This window comes from Cydia fagiglandana, chromosome 12, assembly GCF_963556715.1.
Source record: "Cydia fagiglandana chromosome 12, ilCydFagi1.1, whole genome shotgun sequence".
NCBI classification, from domain to species: domain Eukaryota; kingdom Metazoa; phylum Arthropoda; class Insecta; order Lepidoptera; family Tortricidae; genus Cydia; species Cydia fagiglandana.
In genome coordinates, this window is record NC_085943.1 from 6,821,382 (window position 1) to 6,837,350 (window position 15,969).

General features: G+C 44.8%; 1 protein-coding gene across 1 annotated transcript in view; it reads right to left on the reverse strand.

Moving 5' to 3' along the window:
- Positions 1–568: 568 nt before the first annotated feature.
- The window catches only part of LOC134669504 (protein groucho-like), an 84,356-nt gene continuing 68,955 nt past the window's right edge, over positions 569–15,969 (reverse strand). The window contains exons 8-16 of the mRNA XM_063527094.1: positions 9,936–10,037; positions 9,599–9,720; positions 8,401–8,694; positions 7,194–7,440; positions 6,301–6,480; positions 4,171–4,331; positions 2,675–2,757; positions 2,064–2,263; positions 569–929 (exon numbers count right to left, since the gene is read on the reverse strand). Of these exons, the coding sequence (XP_063383164.1) occupies positions 822–929; positions 2,064–2,263; positions 2,675–2,757; positions 4,171–4,331; positions 6,301–6,480; positions 7,194–7,440; positions 8,401–8,694; positions 9,599–9,720; positions 9,936–10,037 (1,497 nt within the window). The 3' untranslated portion in view covers positions 569–821. The remainder of the gene's footprint in view (positions 930–2,063; positions 2,264–2,674; positions 2,758–4,170; positions 4,332–6,300; positions 6,481–7,193; positions 7,441–8,400; positions 8,695–9,598; positions 9,721–9,935; positions 10,038–15,969) is intronic.

Consider the following 15,969-nt stretch of genomic DNA (forward strand, 5'->3'; position numbering starts at 1 on the left):
CACTCCCTGTTTTTGGTATACTTTCGTCATGATTATCGGTCGTCGATTTCCCTATCTGACGACGATGCGATGAGCGATTATGATAGTCGTACCAGCCGATGAGCATTATTTTTGAATTCGGTTTTTTGTGAACCGATTTTTATACCGTGTAGTCTCTGCGGAAAAAGAAGAGTCGTAGAATATAAGATTACATTCTACGACTCTTCTCTTTCCGCACTGATTTAGTAACAGCTAATTGTAGTAGAATCGAGACACCCAACCAACCCTCCCCGGGCATACATAAGTAATTTTTGAAAGACAAGACCATAGACAAGGAATCCTCTAGACCGAGTTTAGAGCAATTATTTCATGCAACCGATGATGCCAAAAATAAGGGGGTGCGCGGGACGAGGTGAGCGAAGTCCCGTGCCGTGATTGGTCCGTTCAAAGACACGGACGTCACACAAAGACACTTTCGACTTGAACATGGAGTAAAATTACCGTATGCGTGGCAGAGGGCGCGACTATGCTCGGTCTAGAAGATTCCTAGTCTATGGACAAGACATACTGGGTTAAAAGAAACAAAATATTAATTTGCGCATATTTTTTCTTTAATACGAGCATTTTACAACAATATTGAAACGAAATCATCATTTTGAGATCTGCTGCCAACATACACTACCGGCGCTCAACAAATAAACATAAACCGCGCACACTAATCTATATAAACAAGTCGCATAAGTACATACAGGCTTCCCAATATACTCTATACATACACTATAACTATATCACCACTGTCGCTCAGAGAACGTCCGCTAGGCACAGTCACGTTTGTTCGCTCACTAGTAGATCACTTCGTACACTGTGGCCTTCTTGTCGCCTGAACCCGTCACGATGTATTTGTCGTCGGAGGAGATATCGCAGCTTAGTACTGATGATGATTCTTTTGACTGTGGACAAAAAACACTATTGTAAATGGATTGAAATTATGGTATCGTCTTGGGTCGTCCCATTCGTTTTTCGTCAAGTTCTTAAATTAGTCCTATTCTACTTGCGTCACTCATTTTACATTCGTCACAATCGTCGGTAGCTTTCAATTTAGAATGAGTGACGAAAGCAGAATAGGACTAATTTAAGAACTTGACGAGAAACGAATGGGACGACCCAGGACGATAGCGAAATTATAGTTAAAGAATGTTCAATTATTAGGCGATTTAAAGTAAAGTAGGAGTGAAGAGTGTACAATCTTCTTCTTCCTCGTGTTATCCCGGTATTTTTGCCACGGCTCATGGGAGCCTGGGGTCCGCTTGATAACTAAGAAACAAGGGATCTGAGAGTGAAGAGTGAAATATGAACAATACGGTACGGAATCGGAGCCCGAAAACTCGAAATGGAGGGATATATTTATTTCTTGAAATGGCCAGACATAAAGCACTGGACCGAGACCAGTGGAGAAATTGGGGAAGGCCTTTGCCCAGCGGTGGGACATGACAGCCCCCCATATAATAAAATAATCTCTTCTACAATCTATAACTCTTACTATAAACAATCTTGATGTCCTTTTATTGAAAAATACTTTTAATGAAAAGACGTCAACATCGCGTAGTCTTTTTCTAACGCTAAAAAAACGAACAATAGCCACAGAATAAATAGTAGGTACTAAACTGCAAAACGTAATTCAAGACCAAAAAAATAACACAATGTTGTCACTGCAATAATTTATTTGTAAAATAATCACGCGTCTGTTATGATTAGCACGTCCAGATATGACCGCTAGGTAGCGACAGCGCCACGCGAGGCTTATGTTATGGCTAGCCACCAAAATTGGTGTGCGACGGATGTACTTGTACCTGTTGCAATGCGACGAAATCGTGGAGTGAGCCACGCCTGCTATAGCTACTATACATGTGGATATTACCTGGAATATACTGGCGCCGTAAGGCGTGCGCCAGGCGTTGAGCAGGTTGTCCTTGCCGGTGGACGCGAACCACTTGCCGCAGCTGGCGAAGCGCAGCGACAGCACGCACGACTCGTGCAGGTGCAGCTGGTACTTGTCCTACTACTACTACACATGTGTATATTACCTGGAATATACTGGCGCCGTAGGGCGTGCGCCAGGCGTTGAGCAGGTTGTCCTTGCCGGTGGACACGAACCACTTGCCGCAGCTGGCGAAGCGCAGCGACAGCACGCACGACTCGTGCAGGTGCAGCTGGTACTTGTCCGGCTTCACCGCGTGCAGCACCTCCACGTTGCTGTTCTCCATGCCCACCGCTAGCCACTCGCCTGGGGAATATAGGTCCGGTTAAGGGCGTTTTCACATTGTCCGATCCGATATCGGATCCTGCATGCCTGTAGTCAGGCCGCGGGGAGCGCCCGGGCGCCACCTTTAGCGGTCACGCAAACTACAACAAGCATTATATCTACACATGCGTACACCAACAAATGTTATCAGTCCGACAGCTGACGGTGGGCTCTGACATGGCTGAATTTATCGGAAGCGCCTTTCCGATATCGGATGTCGGAAGGCGCCTATGACAAAAACAGCTGCAGGAGAGTGCCATTGGCATTAAATCCGCAGTTTTTGCGTTATTTATCGTTTTGCTTTAATAATTATTTATTAAATGCATAAATAAATACACAGATACTACAAGTGCTATATGTTACCAAATTATGTGTATGAATTGGGTATTTTACCTGTAGGGCAGTATCCCAACGAGAAGATTTGAGAGCTGAAGTCATGCTGTTGTAACTGTCTGCCTTCTCTCAAATCCCACGACCTGAAACGCAAACAATAAACATAAAAGATATTTTAAACTTACAAACGCAATTTTATTACGTTGATATGATTATAAACTACAAAATTAATATGGTGAAACAAAGCAGTAGCTACTGCTTTGTTACTTAAAATAGCGTATATTTTGGTCAGATTTAAATTAAAAGTACGCCGACGCCAGTGACGCCACACAGACCGCGCGTTTCCCAAGAGCAATACCCACGGCGACTTTTAGTATCGATACATTTGCGACTACAATTAAACAGTCGTGTTTCATACACCTATAAATGTGCGTCAGAAGCATTTTAAAATGTAGCCGCATAAGTATAAAAAGTTGCCATTTGCCAAGGTGTTTTAACCTTTTGACCGCCAAAGATGTCACACGCGCGGCTACAGCCCAATATCAACTTTCGTCACAGAATAAATAATAGTACAGAAGACTCACTCTAACATAACGCGTCTGTTACGACCAGGACACGTATGGCCGATAGGTGGCGACAGCGCCACGCGCGCCTTATGGCCAGCCACCAAAACTGGTGTGGAACGGATGTTAGCTACCTGTAGCAAAGCGACGAAATCGCGGAGTGAGCCACGCCTGCTTTCGTGCATTCCGATAACGTTCGCGCCGCGCACGATAGGCGGCGTTCCAAGGGTAAGGGTGGTATTCCACCTGTCAAATTTCTTCGTCCAATGTCATTGCGGCTCACTTCTCTCATTAAGCAAACTGTGAGACGCAATACACATTGGACAAAGATATTGGACAGATGGAATACCACCCTAAAGGTTCCGTCACACAGGCGCGTTTTCGGGCTGGGCGTGAGCGGCGCGTGAGCGTTTTATATGTAAAGGCAGGGCGGTGTTATTTTAACGGGTCAAGAAAATACAAAATGGAGTAATAAGTATGGTAGTGTACTGACCGCACAGTGTTGTCGAGGCCGCCGGTCCACAGCTTGGTGCCGTCGGCCGAGATGTCGATGCAGGAGGCGCCGTCCGTGTGCCCCTGGAACTGCCGCACCAGCGTCTGGTTGTGTAGTGTACTGACCGCACAGTGTTGTCGAGGCCACTGGTCCACAGCTTGGTGCCGTCGGCCGAGATGTCGATGCAGGAGGCGCCGTCCGTGTGCCCCTGGAACTGCCGCACCAGCGTCTGGTTGTGTAGTGTACTGACCGCACAGTGTTGTCGAGGCCGCCGGTCCACAGCTTGGTGCCGTCGGCCGAGATGTCGATGCAGGAGGCGCCGTCCGTGTGCCCCTGGAACTGCCGCACCAGCGTCTGGTTGTGTAGTGTACTGACCGCACAGTGTTGTCGAGGCCGCTGGTCCACAGCTTGGTGCCGTCGGCCGAGATGTCGATGCAGGAGGCGCCGTCCGTGTGCCCCTGGAACTGCCGCACCAGCGTCTGGTTGTGTAGTGTACTGACCGCACAGTGTTGTCGAGGCCGCCGGTCCACAGCTTGGTGCCGTCGGCCGAGATGTCGATGCAGGAGGCGCCGTCCGTGTGCCCCTGGAACTGCCGCACCAGAGTCTGGTTGTGCAGGTCCCACACCGCGATGTTGCCGTCGGAGCAACAGCTGAAGCACACCTGGAATACAAATAAAATAATAAATAAATATCAGGGGACATCTTGCACAGATCAACCTAGACTCAAACTAAGCAAAGCTTGTACTATGGGTGCTAGGCGACGATATACATACTATATAGATAAATACATACTTATATATACATAGAAATACACCCATGACTCGGGAACAAATATAAGTTTTCATCACACAAATAAATGCCCGTATCGGGATTCGAACCCAGGACCATCGGCTTCACAGGCAGGGTCATTACCCACTAGGCCACACCGGTCGTCAACATATACACGTATGACACTTTTAAAAAGCGGGTCTTGGCACTGATAATAGTGATAATAGAGGCGATCAATTAGGGCGGGTTGTACCAAACGCATCTTACAAACTGTAATGTAATATCAGACTTTCCAAATACTAATACAAAAGTTCTTTTGGCCCGATTCGAATTTTAAGGTACGTAGTTTAATAGATCTAGAAACGATATAAAAACTATTCTTTATGGATTAGATATGTCAGTATCATATGTGACGTTTCTTCAAACAAAAACGTCACTTTTGACACTGACACATCTAATCCATATCGTTTCTCTAAGGTTCGAATCGGGCAGTTTCTCTATTATTTCATCACGAAACGTCCACAAAAGGACGAGACGAGAATACAGAAACGGACTGTTTTGCCCCTGAATTTGACATTTTACAAGCTAATAGCTGCTTAGAGACGATCATTCTCAAGGAATTTCGGTAGTTTTTTGCTAACGAATATTTGTTTTAGTGTCAAAACTTTTGTCAAGAATATAGTAACCCCCTTATTCATAAACGTTTACTAAAGTCAACATGCCGATAATAATCGTTTGTCCCTTTCCGTCATACCAATACGTCGGAAAGGGACAAACCGGACAAACGATTATTATCGGCTTGTTAAGTTTAGTAAACGTTTATGAATAAGGGGGTAAGAATGTAAGCTAAAGTTATGAATAAACGCCTATGTAATATCTATCCAGTTTTAGTGAGTATGGTTATAGTTCCACTACAACCACATTTTAATTTCCCCAGCAGCGTTGATAGCTAGTTGTAAAACTAAATGGGCTGTAAACCGCGAACTTTTGCAACGCGGCTGTGCTAAGATTAAAACTGGTAATCTCCTAGTAGGTACTAGATTTTTAACGTTGCTGTTTTAGTTGTCTTTAAGTACCACTATTATTATAAATAAATTGAAATAAATGTAGTGCAAATAGTATCTTTGCTTAGAAGAGAAACTATATTATATCTAGTTTAAGTAACCGTGATTGAAAAACATCCCATATCGGAACTTTACGCAGTGACATGTCTTAGGCGTTGGGTTTTTGTTATACATTTTGTTACGTAAATAGAGCGTCTTTGAGGTGTAGTGTGACAGATATTCACTGACGCGATAACGGGTCAGCAATGAGAGTCAAAACTCCATTCGAAATTTTGAAATTTCACAATAGTTTTTTGGCTGGAAAATTAAGACTCCTAGGGGATGAGAAGCTTCTAATTCTATTATAGTATGAATTATCTCAGATGATTTTTCGGGCTCGGGCCCTAATCCGTTAAACAAAAGCCTTTGTATCTTTTAAGAGCGGTCTACAGCACGTGCCAAAGCAACCATGTCGTTTAAAAAGCAACAATATCATGATAGTATTAAGGTTCAAATTCATGTGACAGCTCATTCAGAGAATAATCAGGGTGGTCTTGTTTATGGAGATAACAAAACGTTATCTCCGAATGGGTTGTTCATGAATTTGAACCATATAATTAGAATGGTACATTTGTTTTTTAAACGGGCTTGTTCCCGTTAATTATGACGTTGCATTAAGCAGTAGGCAAGCAATGTAACCACTGCATAAAGGAAACAATACCTTTTGTTTAGCAGATTAGGGCCCGAGCCTGAAAAAATCACCTGAGATAATTCATACTATATCCATTTTCGGTTGGAGCTATGTAATAGTTATTTTACCTTGGAGTCGGGGCTGATGGCCAGCGCGTAGCAGGCGGGCGCGGAGGAGGTGAGCTCGGCCTTGATGCGCGGCGTGGGCGACGCCAGGTCCCAGATGGACAGGTTGGACGCCTCCCCGCCCACGATCAGCGTGCGCCCGTCGGGCAGCAGCTTCACCGATCTGATGTAGTTGTCTCTTTGCTGGAACAATTACTTTTATTGTGAATAGTTTGAAGTTGTTTCATTAAATTAATACACTTTCTTAGCTGAGTCATGCTCAATCAGGCAGGGTAATAGTGATCGGAGGTGTATAGTTTGAAAAAGAAGCCGCTGACATATCTGAACACTCGGTGAAGCGGTCACTCACATATGGTTTGTAAGCCTTTTATACATATGTTTTTCTTTTTGTATGTTAAATAATTCAATTTTGCAATGTCATTCTTGCCTTAACATATGGAGGCTTAAATATATGAAAAAAGAAATGGCTTAGTTATAATGTATTTTTCTTTCAGAAAACGTGAATTGATATATATTAATAATTTTGATAATTTGACATTTTAATTGTACTTAATTAGATTATTATTTTAATTTAAGTTAGTCTAAGATTTTGCATGCCATATTGTGGTAGACCATACATGCATGTACACAATAGCTACAATATGTACCTATAATACCCCAATGACATGTAACCATGACAACTGTGTATGTTCACGCAAAATAAATAAATTAAATTGAATTGAATTGAATAATTCCATTTTGCAATGTCATCCTTCCCTTAAAATATGAAGGCTTAGATATACAAAAAAAGAAACAGCTTAATATTTATTGTATTTTTCTTTCACAGAAAACGTGAATTGATACATTCTAATATAAAAAAGTACCCAAAACCCAAACCAGGACAGTTACCCACTCACCAAGCAGTCCAGCTGGCTGACGGGCGCCTTGCTCGGCTGGCTGATGTCCCACACCTTGACGCAGCCCTTGCCGCCCGTGTACACGTACTTGGTGGGCGACGACACCGTCACCGCGCACACCACCTCGCCGTGCGCCAGCGCCGACACCTGCCGCGCGTGCCGCGGGATCCCGGGGCCCATCAGCGCGTCGGGGGGAAAGGGCACGGGCTGCATTTGCCCTTCCGCGGATACGTGGAATGAGTAGGCTCTGAAAGAGAAGTGTGGTTTGAGTTATACAGTGGCTGGCAGGGTCGCCATGTAAGGATGTCTTCTGGGTAAAGCTAACGAACGAAAACTGAATCTGATAACTACAAAATGGATCAAATACTATAAGTATGCATGTGCGTAGCGACTTGGATATGGCACACATTATTCTTCTTACAAAACTGGCTGTCAAATAGTACGAAGATGTCGTACCGTGAAAATTCATTTTTTTCCCACACCGTGCGTTGTCTTTGTTTGTAATTTCCTCAACCACATACTATGCCACGTCGACCACACCTCACCACATAGCCAAATGGGTCGTCGTACTTGGGAGACTGTCTTCTTCTTCTTCCTCGTTCCCTCAATGCTGAGGATCGCGACCACATGCAACATGTCCCCACTGATTGCGGTCATAAGCCAAGTGAACTGCACGGTGCAGGCTGCCGCCACTCGCCTTCTTCATGGCGTCAGACCATCTCTTACGAGCCCCACCCTGAGCGCGTTTCCATTCATTCGCCCCAAGATGATACACTTCTCCATATCATGCATTGATGATCTCATAATGTGTCCGAAAAATCTAAGGGTTCGTTCATGGCATGCTTCGTAGAGCCGTGTGGTAATTGAGTTCTTCCAAAATAGAGATGTTAGTTCTTCTAGCTGTCCAAGGTATACGCAGCAGTCTTCGCCAACACCACATTTCAAAAGCGTCAATCCTAGCCACATCACAGCTTTTCAGGCTCCAAGTTTCGGCACCGTACATAAATATCGAGAAGACGGGAGCTCGAACCAATCGCACCTTAGTCGTAAGTCGAATACCTCTGTTCCTCCAGATCTTGTCAAGGTTAGCCATATCACTCTTAGCCATACCAGCTCTACGGCGTATTTCGTCAGTGCTGCCACCGTCGCAGGTTAGGTGGGAGACTGTGCAGAGCAATGAAACATAAGACTAATCATCTGTACTTACGGTTTGCCACCAGGAATGGGCGCCAACGCCGCCGGTCCAATCGGCGGGCGCAAAGGCTCATACGCCAGCGCAGCTCGCGCCGAGTACCCCGCCAGGCCGTACGCGTCATGCGCACCGTTGCCTAGATACGGGTACTGCAGCGCGGGGGGCTTCACCGCGGCCTTGAGAGGAGCCCCGGCCGCGCCCGCGCCGCTCGCGCCTGAAGTCGGCGTCACGGGCTTGGAGATCGGCGTGCTTGGCTTCTCATCGAGCTTTTTTGCTGACGGCGTTGAGGCGTTGCTTGACGTGCCTGACCTGGAATCGTAAGTTGATATGTTAAAGGCCTGTGTAAACCTTATCAAAAGAAGAATAAGAAACGTTATAAAAATTCATAATACTAATAGGAAATACAATCATTAATGTAAAAGCGATTACTGGATGCTTTATAAAGAGCTAAGCTCTGCGTTGATGTAATTTTGTATTTATTTTTATGAAAATTATTCACACTAGACAACGCCTCTTCAGTTAGTTATTGTTTTTAGACAACACTGCTAACTGTCCTTTCAACCCAGAAGAAACTAGGTTAACGGTTCATCACACTCTGCATTAAACGTACGTTATAAAGAAGTGTTAAGTCACGATAATATCAAGTTGCACGAAACAGTGAAAGCGTGGTAACACATCTTGACACTAAAACAAGTCAGTATCTCCACAGCTTACCGAAGGTTTATCCATCAAAGCGTGTCTAATCCCATTACAGTTATTAGGAGTACACTAAACATCGGTGTCAGTAATTGATTTAGTGAGAAGACGGATTAGATAGACGGCCGGACGACTCCTACATACACTGACCCTATTAGAGGCATGTATTTGCTTAGTATGGCTTCTTTTAAATGGATAAAGCGATTACGGAGAATTTGTACCTACATAGAGCTTAGACAGAAACGGAGCGAGGTGTAAAGTCCGATCAAAAAAAAAAATCAAACAGAGGTCATTTTTCCGATTTGTTGATGAAATAAGGCACTAAGTAATACTTAACAAGTTTGACAAAATTAAAAATATCCAATACATTCCGATAAAAATATTTACAGCGGCGATTTAATAAAAAAAACGTGAACAGATTAGTTTTTGTGAAACAATTCGATGGAATCCAGCGGAACAAAGGTTTTCGAAAGAAAAGTATTAGATAATTTAAGAGTCAAAATAATAAGAATGCTACCTAGGGCTATGAGGTGGGTGCTCCTTCTTGGGCTGCAGCTTGTCGAGACCATTTTCTCGGGGAGAGGGCGCTCCGTTGTGCGGCGACGTGGGCTCTTCACTCGCGTCGTCTACCACAAGTTCCTGAAAACATTTATAAAGAAAGTTGTAATTAAGTCATATCATCTACAGATTACGTAGGTAGATACTCGTACCTACAAATAAAATACTGTAGGCTTAACACGTATCGAAGGAAACCTGAAGAAAATAGGGAAGTAGGTACACCAACTGGAGGGATATAGTAAAGAAGGGCACACAAACAAACGCAGTGCCAGCTTAAACGAAAAAAAAAAACTTACATGGCCCATGTCTTTTTCTTCCTTCTTCAATTTCTTATGGTCAGGTTCAGCCGGACTTCTCGTCCGGTACTTTTCTCTTTCACCGGGTGATATGGAATTTCTCTGCAACAACCAAACAGCACGGCTACAGAAATAGTACACCCACGTTTTTACTCTAACAATACGGTCGGGTAAACATAATCAAACCGTTTACGGTCGGGCTTACGTAAAGCAATCAATCGATCATTGTTCGCAAATAAATCGGCGTGCAGCGAAGCGAGCGCTAGTCAATATCAATATCAAAACAAGCTGAGGCAGAGCAAACTGACCGCGTGATTAGCTCGGGGAGTGGTGACCGCCTGCCCCCCGGTGGGCCGTCGGCCGCAACATTTGGATGAGTGCGCAAATACGGACTAATGAAATAATCATATACGTGACGACCCGCTCGGTCTGATTCCGCCGCGTTGACGTATCACGAATATTATTCGCTGCCAGACATCGAAATGTATTCGGATTACTGATATTCGGTCGAGTGCGCTGCGCTGTTAGACAGATGCTATTTCAAGTGCACGCAGCCGTGAGGGCCGGTCGGGTGAAAAGGCTTACGTGTCTGGTATCGTGAAGTCAACATAAGTACCTATTGCGGATATAGCTATGAATCTACCAGGTGGTAGACAGTCCTGTTCGTATGTTTTATGATACCGCTCCGGGAGCTTTTATCGTTCTATAAAACCGACAAGACTTCGCTTATCTGTGACTGTATAATTCTAGAGTGGTTCCGAGTAAGTAGGCAAGATGATAAAATAATTAAAGTACACGTCTAGGATACAGTTGTAAATCTAATTCAGATGCTGCTACTGTACCACCCTCACGTCCGTCTCTGTCACACGGCGTGGCTGTACTGTAATTACTTATGTCGTAACTGGTCATGAATGAGAAACGGCCCGTAATCCTCGGCCCTCAGGGAGCGAGGCGTCCGCACGCCAGACCCATTTACATAATCAGTACCTTGACTCCAAGTAAGCGCCAAAATCGGTGTAGGTAAACCGTGTAGCTGCGGTGCATTTGCTATAATTGAAATGCACCATAAAGCCTAAAATAATGGCGGTTAAGAATCTGCATGAACGTCCAATACAATCTGACTTTCATACAATCAAAGGTAAAGAGTCTATTTAGCCTTCCTTACAGGGCAGATTTATAAACAACTAAGTCACCTAATTGGTCACTAGAAACAACGATATAAAAAATTTGCCGTGGACAGATTATTGCCGAGATGCACCAGATTACCTCGCACGAGATGCACTAAATTACTTTCAATTGAAAAGGTTGATTAGCTTTTGCGCCTGAGATGACACTAAAGTGCCTAAATAACATCGGTAAGATGAAGACATGGTGCTGTTTAAGATACTTGTACCGTAGCGAAGCCTGGAGGGTGGAACGGGCCTAATTTTACGAGGCAGTAAGTTAGAGGCGAGTGGCAAGCGCCTGTTAATTTGCTCGCCACGCCGGCCTGTCGCCGCCCGCTGTGACTTATCGTACTGCTCCGGATCGCACCCAGACAATAACACTTTATGTCGGATTCACATCTATTTATCGCCGGCCGAGTACTTAACAATACACTGGCTTTGTTTAATATACTGTTCTATCTTACTGTTGAATACCTTCTATCTGCTTATAATTTTGCTACAAGAGGGTCTAACTTCTACACGAACCGTAATGTATAAGTCGTACGATTAGTATATACCAAATTAACCTAATCTAAAAGTCTGAAGCAAACTTAGATAATAGATAGCCTATTTGATGAACAAAAGAAAAACTATATCGACTACTAACCGAAAAGAGCACCATAATTTTTTAATAGCGAAAATATTTGCCAAAGAAACTAGGGAAAATAAAATGTCCCCAGATAATATCGCTAAAAGAAAGAAGGTTCGCACGAGCGCCGCAGTTAAAGACTAGAGAAACAATAAAACGGGACGAGCCCGTTATGCTGGTATAGGTATTAGTATGTAAGATAAATAACGTGGGTTATGGCGGCGTTATTGGATATTTTGATAGTAGTCGAAATGTAACCAATAAACTTTTATCATTGGCACAAGTCGCGCGGTCATAAAACCGCGTCCACGCGCGGGTCGGGCCTTAATTTTACGATCACCCGATCTCCACAGCATTCGATATCGAATTTCAAGTGGGCTATTTCGAGAGCCGCAGCGGTAATTTGATGTGTCGGGTTCGATTGGTCGGATTTTATGTTATACGAGGAACTCGCTCGAAGGTCTGCGGTTATTACTGAATTTATTAAATCGAATTGTGGTCATGGTTGTTGCTGGAACTGTGACTATTTGCTGTTACATATTTGATACTGTTGGCTTTTTATTTTCCTTAATTAACGAGGCATCTTTATGGCTACAAATGTACGAACTCGTTCTCACATCATACCTATTGATTGTACAGATATCGTACTGATACCGTATGTTCCTAATAACTATTAAAACATAAAAAAGGTTGTGATACATTTTTTTTCCTTAAAATAAAAAGCTGTGAATGTATTGAGTAGTCATTTACCCAACCTTTTCCTTTTTCAACAGAAAAGCGGACAGAGCTAATCTTTACTTTATCCGATTACGCGGGTCGACCTCAAGAAAAAGGCAATTGAGTCGGGGACGGGGTCGCGGGCGGCGCCGTCTCGCTACAAGCTTCGACAACACGACTTATCGGCTACCGTTCGCGCCGCGAGCCAAGGAGCACACACTCGCGGCGTGTGTGTGCCGTAGGGGGAGGCAGTGACGTAACGTATAAAGTGGCAACACACAGGCGCGCTGTTAACGCCGCCCGGGCTTATTGTCTGCGGTCACGCGACGAGCCGTTTAGCCGCGCGCGCCGCCGCCGGTTAACCGGAAGGGGGGGCGGTTAACCGGACGCTGGGGGCGGAAGCGGGGGAAATAGATAAATAGACCGTCCGCTCGGAAATGTACGGATTGAGTTCGGACTATATTTCAGGCATAATAGTTTTGAAAAGTTACGTGATTTACACGCGACGCTTTCAGCTTTTATCGAAACTGCGGCTCCACCGGCTTTATACGACTTCGTTTTATGATACTGTCATCGAAAAGTTTTATTGCGCACCATTTACTTTTAAAGTCCCATTACGTTCTCAATTTACAACTTTGTATAGGTTTATGCATGCGAGTCGAGAAAGCTTTTCAATGTGCCAATTTTTAAACCAATGCATTGAATTTATAGGTCTATAGCTAGTTCACGCACATTTATTTTTTGGACCGAGCAGCGCGCCTGCAAACAAAAACGAGCCTGTAGGCAAACATCGTTTGTATACGACATCCACACATCGGCATCGAAACCCACAAAAACGTCAGACTTGCACCAAAAAATTAATTGTTCGCGTAAACCGCGGGACGCAGTACAACTTTAAAATTAACTTTTACCGGTTCATTCGTATACATAAATAATGGAGGAATTTCTGAATACACATTAAACTCCTATAAAGAATACATTAGCATAAATTTATGGTAGCGAGTCGGCGTTTCGAGCGCGTTTTTACGTGACTCGTAAAGTTTATAGTCGCGAGTGGAGGATTGCGTTTACTGCGCGCTATCGGTTTATGGCCGACCCCAAATAACCAAATTGGCTGGCGGTCGTTGTCGGGCGGGCGTCCGCTGGCGCTCGTGGTCCGCGCCCGCGCCCGCTGCCGCCCGCACTGTGCCCGACCGCACGGTGAAGTGCGCGGCCATTACGCCGCCACTCCGCGTTACGAGCGCTCTCGGAGGGAACTCCGGCTGCGCCATACTCCGTACCACTCACAAATGCACCGCTTGGAAACTTGCCCGATAGAATTGATGTTCATTACTGCTTTGTTTGCTACCTGCACTCGATTTTTATAAACTTCAGTTTCAGTTTTATACTTTCCGAGTTGTAATACGGTACGTGACATATAAATCTAGTCAACTAAAGAATGATACCTATTAACGCGTAGCCCTTGTATATTATTGCACGAGAGAGGTGTATAATCCGATGTAAAGTAATCAGCTAACAAGAAGTAGAGTCGGGCTGATGTACCTATCACACAAAGCAAATTCCGGGAGCGTCGTCGATAAGCAATCTCACCCTCCCTCGCTCCATTACAGGAGTAATTAGCACAATTAACAGGAGCAGGGGCCGCGGGCGGGGCGGGGGGCGATCGCTTTCACGCACGCAAACAAATGTCACGTGGCACGGCGCCTTAATTAAAACGATAATTGAGTTGACTTGCGAAACTCGCCCGCCATTTCGACATTCCGAGAGAAATTTCACGGAAACTCTCCCCCTTCGGGAACTACGAAGCCCTTAAGTGTCGACGACTTTAATTTTGTGTTAGCGTCTACTTTGCGGTCTCGAGGCAAAATTTTAATACGGTGCACACGGCCTCGCTTTGTAAAATTACTTAAATAAATTACCCGGAATCGAGTTTCGTCGCGCAGAGTTGAGAGGTAGCTCGTTTATAAAATTGGTAGAGGCGAAATTGCCTACTTCTAGATACGTACAGATATGTAATATAGAATTAGGTTTGTAATATAGAATAATTAGATTTATAATATAGAATTGTCAACCGATATAAACACAATGATTGTTAATATAAACCGTATTAACGCGTGACAAATGTCCGTGGCGTTATTATGGTAATAAAATGTATCGGCGGAGTGCGCCGCTCGTGTTGACATCGCCGCCGGTTCCTTTAATTGTGATCCCTCCGCTTAAATCAGAGAGGGAGGCTCGGCTGCCTCCGCGGCAATATGTGCGTCGACACTCTCGGGACTTAATGCCGGGGATAAACAATTCGTTCCGTCTTCATAAGTGATTCCCTTCCAAATAATAGCTAAATTAATTTGTAGCGCGCTCAGCCTTCTTAAATTATTACCTACTCCGTTACGGTATCTGAGTACTAAATGTGGCGTTGTATGGTATTGAAAGAGCGTAATGAACCTGTTTTGGAGAAGACTCGAGGCAAATTAATTTGAATTGAATACCGCCCACACGAGATTTAACAGTTGAAGTGTCAATAAGATATGCTAATGAGTCTCCGGGACAAGATACCGGTAAGTGGGCATTTATCTTGATTTCTTTTCCAGTTTATAATTTCGCAGTGGGCCGAAGGGTCAGTATCTCGATAAGCGGGTTTGCGGTCAGTGGTAGCATTCGCATGATCGCCGCGACCCCGGCGGGCGGCGCGTGCGAAGGGGACGCGCTTATTTAAATGAGAGCTCCCTCGCCACCCGTCAATAAAACATTAAACACGTAACAAGTTTATGCGCAGCGACAACCCTAGCGGATTCCGCCACTTCGTTAATCCGGGGCGGGGGCAGCCCTAAATTAGGGTCGAGACAAGCCGTAATCCCCCGCTCGGCGCGACGGGGGATTTATATTGTTATTGCTCCGCGTCCGGAATTATACGAGGGTTGAGGGACTAATGAAAGGGGAAATTTAATTCCTAATGATTCTCGTCTTAGCCCGTAACGAGGAAAACTCGAAAAAGGGCTGCGACCCGCTCGCTTTTTTATGATTAATCGTTTTAAGCGGAGCGGAGATTATTTGAATCGTGCCCGGATGTTAGTCGTCTAGTTCGATTGTTTGTTTGTATCGGTTCGACGTGTTCGTAAAATCGGAGTTACCTAACCATCAAATTGGATTACAAATTTATTCATGAAATATTTTCGATGCCCGTACACGGTGTAGCGAGTGAAGCATATGTAAATGCGTGATAAGCACGAAGGCATTGGAGGTGCGGCGTGGAGCGTGCGGCGTGGCGGGCGACACGGCGTCGGCGTGTTGGGCAACACGGCGCAGCGAACAAGGCCGCCGCCGCCGCATTGTCAAACACGCCGCCCGACAACCGCAGCGCATGCACCTTGCCTTGCGTCGGGCCAATATCGTGAACAACCGCCGGCTACGGGTAACCGCAACCAGTATACTGAGATAATTTGTGCGCGATTGGCTCGCTCGGTGGCAGATTGTTCAATGTTCACGAAATTATGCCAATTCACTAGATAAATTTAAAGTTCAT